Source organism: Zingiber officinale, chromosome 7A, assembly GCF_018446385.1.
Source record: "Zingiber officinale cultivar Zhangliang chromosome 7A, Zo_v1.1, whole genome shotgun sequence".
Lineage (NCBI taxonomy): Eukaryota > Viridiplantae > Streptophyta > Magnoliopsida > Zingiberales > Zingiberaceae > Zingiber > Zingiber officinale.
In genome coordinates, this window is record NC_055998.1 from 70,009,165 (window position 1) to 70,013,157 (window position 3,993).

A 3,993-nucleotide genomic window follows, 5' to 3' on the forward strand; every position below is an offset into this window, starting at 1 on the left:
CATTAAAATAATATTAATGTCACCCCTCACCGTCATATCATCTACGATCTTATCCGCATCACCGTCTCTTATAGGAAGAGGATAAAACAAGAAAGTAATGAATAGACGGATTTTTCGAGTCAAATGTGAATGCGGTCGAGTGGATTTTGGTTACTTGTATTTCCAACAAAGTCATATTTAATATCGTTTTGACGTGTTTGACTTTTTGCACTAAAGCGAAATGTGACATTATCTTCACTTGTTGGCTCTAAAATATATAAATATATATATATATATAAAACATGTAAATTAAATCCTGACTCTAGACATGTTGGTTCTAAAACTTTAATCATATCTAAATATAGGGGAGGATATAACACAATCTAGTTTGAATAAGCTTAAATTAGTCAATAAATATTTTCTCATGCATTTATTATATATTTTAAGTATGGATAAAAACTACTCGTATGAATTTACATGGAGAGATTTATTGTATTTATACATATAAATACTCTTAATTACATAAGAAGTTTCAAATTATATCTTATTTTAAGTCACTTAGTCCATCACAAACAACTCGTAATTTCTCCTCCATAAGGTTTAATTTATCTTCATCTTTTCTAAAATAGATGCCCCGTCTAATTTAGAAGTGTAGAACGACTTTTGGTATTCTTTGTAGCTCCACGTAATGAAATTTTCTTTGCCCCCTTTCATTATCCCCGGAAGAGGTCCGATCTGCCCATCATCTTTTGCAAAAAGGAAAGTCGCGATAGAGAGTCGCTCTTTGTTGGGGTTTATCATGGCTCTATGCTCGCCGCTCTTGTAGTTTCCATTGGTCAATATCTGAAACAAAAGGGCTTATCTGAGTAGCTGCATGTCCGTTAGTTTCTTCAAAATTTCCACAGAAAAGTCACAAAACTAGCTTGCCGCTATTGTACTTTTATTAATACTATATAAGCTTTTGGAACTGATTCAACTTCTCAGTACATGTATAAGGTTTTTTTAACTCTGGATTAAATCAATTAAAATTTACATTCAAAATTTAAGAGTTGAATTATATTACATCTAAAAAAAATTAGATGTTCATAGCTTATATAGTACATAATACTTAGGGTGCATAATTTTTAAATTTGAGTTTAGAATTTAAAATTTAGGATGTACAGTTTAATATTTATAATATAGTATTTAGGATGCGTATTTTTTTTTTTAATTTAGGATTTAAAATTTAGGATATAATATTTAAGGTAGAATTTAAAGAATTTAAGATTTAAAAAAAATAAAAATAATTACGCACATTAAATAATATTAAATAGAATCTTAAACATCCAATCTTAAATCATAAACTTAAAACTTAAAAATGAATAAAAAAATTACGCACCCTAAATAATATATATTATATCCCATAAGTACTTAATTTTTTTTTAGATTGAGTATTATAATCTAATCTCTAAATTTTTAAGATAAAATTCAATTAATTTAATCCTAGATTATATATATATATATATATATATATATATATATATATATATATATATATATATATATATATATATATATATATATATATATGCTTTAATTTATTTTTTTCACCTCGAGGATGTCGCCGGCGTTGACGATGAAGGCTCCCGGCAGTGGCTCCACCGGAACCCATAAACCCTCGTGCTTGACCTGCAGTCCGTTGACGTCGTTTGCCTGCAGCAGCAGAGTTAACGAGCTGGCTCCGTCTGTGTGTGGCGACAGCCCCACAACCTTGCCGCTTTCCCGGCACGGCGGGTAGTAATTCATCCTTATCCCCTGCGGCATCCCCTCGAAGGCCTCCATCAGCTCCTCCTCCGCCACCTCCAAACTCTCAGCCATCACTGCCAGCAAGATGCTCGCCACTCGCTTCGCTTCCACGCTGTAGCGCTCCAGCGTCCCCCTGATTTATTGTTTAATCGTACAGAAACATATAATTAAGTAGCAATGGTTCCTTCGTCTTCTTGCTTGATTCATTAATTGGAATTAAAGACAGAATTGACCTGAAGGAAGGAGGACGAGTGGGCCAAAATCTCATATTTCGCTGGTGAACGGGTCGAGTGATGACGAAGTGCATGTCGGCCCAGTCCAGCTTCTGATCCTCGGACACGACGAACGCCTGGCCGTAGCCTTGTAAGCCATCAGGTAGCTGTGCGAACGATTTCTTCTCTTCCAGAGGGAGTTTGAAGTAATCCGCCATGTCCGACTTCAGTTGCTCAATCAGGTCGTCGGGCACTTGATGATTGATCAGCTTCGCAGGGAAGAACATCAGTCAGTTCGCCGGAGACTGTATTTATTTTGCAAAATTCAAAGCTTGAATTCCTTGCCTGAAAGAAGCCCCAATGCGACAAGGCGTCGTGGAGTTTGGCAGCCTCTTCGCGGTGGGAGCTGGCGTCGATGAGCCTGCGGAGGTCGACGATTGGGAGGGAGGTTTGGTTGGGCGGAGCAACGGGGTCGGCGGCGACTTCCGGACGGAGGTAGCGGGGAGGGACGTCGGTGACGACTGCAGCGAGGGCTTGGACGTTGTCCACCGCAATCGAGGTTGCTACGTCGACGTAGCTCACTTCCTCCGCCATCTCGATCGTTAGCGCAGATTGCGACTTCACGTACTGAGTCCTTCCGCTGGAGATAAAGAGGGCGGAGGGAGGCGGCTTGAGGGTCGTTGTTGGACTGTCCAGGTTGGAAAATAGTATTATATATTAGATATAGGTGGATGGAGAAGAAGCGCGTAAGAGTTCTATTCTATTAAGACTTTAGTTATATTGAGAGTTTTAAGATATCTTAGTTGGTTTATATTAATTTTTATATATTAATAATATAAATAAATATATAGAGGAGAGATTCTCTTATACATTAATGCATGTAGAGAAAGTAAATCTAAAGTTCGGATTATACTGAACCAAATTAACTCGTGTGCGAGCATGACTTGAGCTCGCCGAATACCGGACCGATTGGGATAAAGTTTGCCAAAGTAGAATAATTAATATTTTGCCATGTAAATCTTTTTGTTACTTATTTAAGTGTATAATGGATGCATTAAATTAAAATTAATACACAATTTAAACGGCTGAGTGAAACATTGGTTTTTCGCAACTCGACGAGTAATGATCACGCCCCCAGCGCCCCCGCCGCACCCGACCCTAGGCCATCACGAGGGAGGTAAATCACAACATCCTGAGCGAGCATGTGACAGGTGGAGTGAGTTGCATAGGGACCGGAGATTTACGCTCCGACTACCCTGAGTTTCGACCCCGCGACCTCATGTGGCAAGCATCCCACCACATACCAACTCGGATGACCTGTGGGGTCTGTTGTCCATTGATCTATGCTCCTATATAAGGAGGTTGCGATCATTAGCAAAAGAGGTTACACATATAGAAAAGAAGCAATAGCTCTTTACATTCGTTCCTCTCCTTTGTTGTGCAACTCTTGCTCAACGGAGAGCCCGTAATAGTAATCGGGTACCACTCAGTTTGTCATGATCATCAGTGTTTGGTGGGAATCATGGTTAACCATTGTATCATGGGAAAATAGACGACTCAAGTAAACCTCGAAGCACAGCCGAAGGTGGGCAAATCTATTTCAAGGAAACTACGAACACTCGCAAGCCTCGATCCATTCGCCTGCTCAGATTCTTCGCCCATTGGGCCCGCTTTGTCACTCGGGTTGCACAGCCATGGACTGCTCTCCCCGGTCAGCCAATCTGCTTGCCTGATCACTCGCTTTGTTGCTCTACCCGACTCGTCGCTTGCTTGCTTTGCTCGTCCGACCACACGCTTGCCCCGCTGCTCGATTTTTCTGCCTGGACGGCGGAATACTCGCTCGGCCACTCACTCATTCGCCCGTACGCTCTCTCGCCCATTCTGTCTTAGGGTGCTCTGCTCGGTTGGTTATTCTATCTGATCAGTGACTCAACCATTCTGCCAGTCTTGTCGCTTAGTTGATCTACCCGGTAGGCCACTCTTCCCGGTCAGCCACTCTTCTGGGTCGACCACTATA

General features: G+C 40.5%; 1 protein-coding gene across 1 annotated transcript; it reads right to left on the bottom strand.

The window, feature by feature from the left end:
• Positions 1-396: 396 nt before the first annotated feature.
• LOC122000165 (2-oxoglutarate-dependent dioxygenase 11-like) lies at positions 397-2,672 on the bottom strand. The gene is made up of 4 exons (XM_042554667.1): positions 2,322-2,672; positions 1,998-2,245; positions 1,570-1,897; positions 397-822 (listed from the first exon to the last, which is right to left on the bottom strand). The coding sequence occupies exons 1-4, from the start codon at positions 2,568-2,570 to the stop codon at positions 580-582; spliced, it is 1,068 nt and encodes a 355-aa protein (XP_042410601.1). The 5' UTR covers positions 2,571-2,672; the 3' UTR covers positions 397-579.
• Between the last annotated feature and the right edge of the window lie 1,321 nt (positions 2,673-3,993).

What these genes read in the sequence shown, in the direction of transcription:
- LOC122000165 (XM_042554667.1), bottom strand. Translation starts at nt 2,570, where the DNA reads ATGGCGGAGGAAGTGAGCTACGTCGACGTAGCAACCTCGATTGCGGTG. An exon ending in ACTCGTCCTCCTTCCTTCAG is followed by an intron (nt 1,898 to 1,997) that starts GTCAATTCTGTC and finishes ACAATAAATCAG; the next exon opens with GGGGACGCTGGAGCGCTACA. An exon ending in ACGCCGGCGACATCCTCGAG is followed by an intron (nt 823 to 1,569) that starts GTGAAAAAAATA and finishes CTTTTGTTTCAG; the next exon opens with ATATTGACCAATGGAAACTA.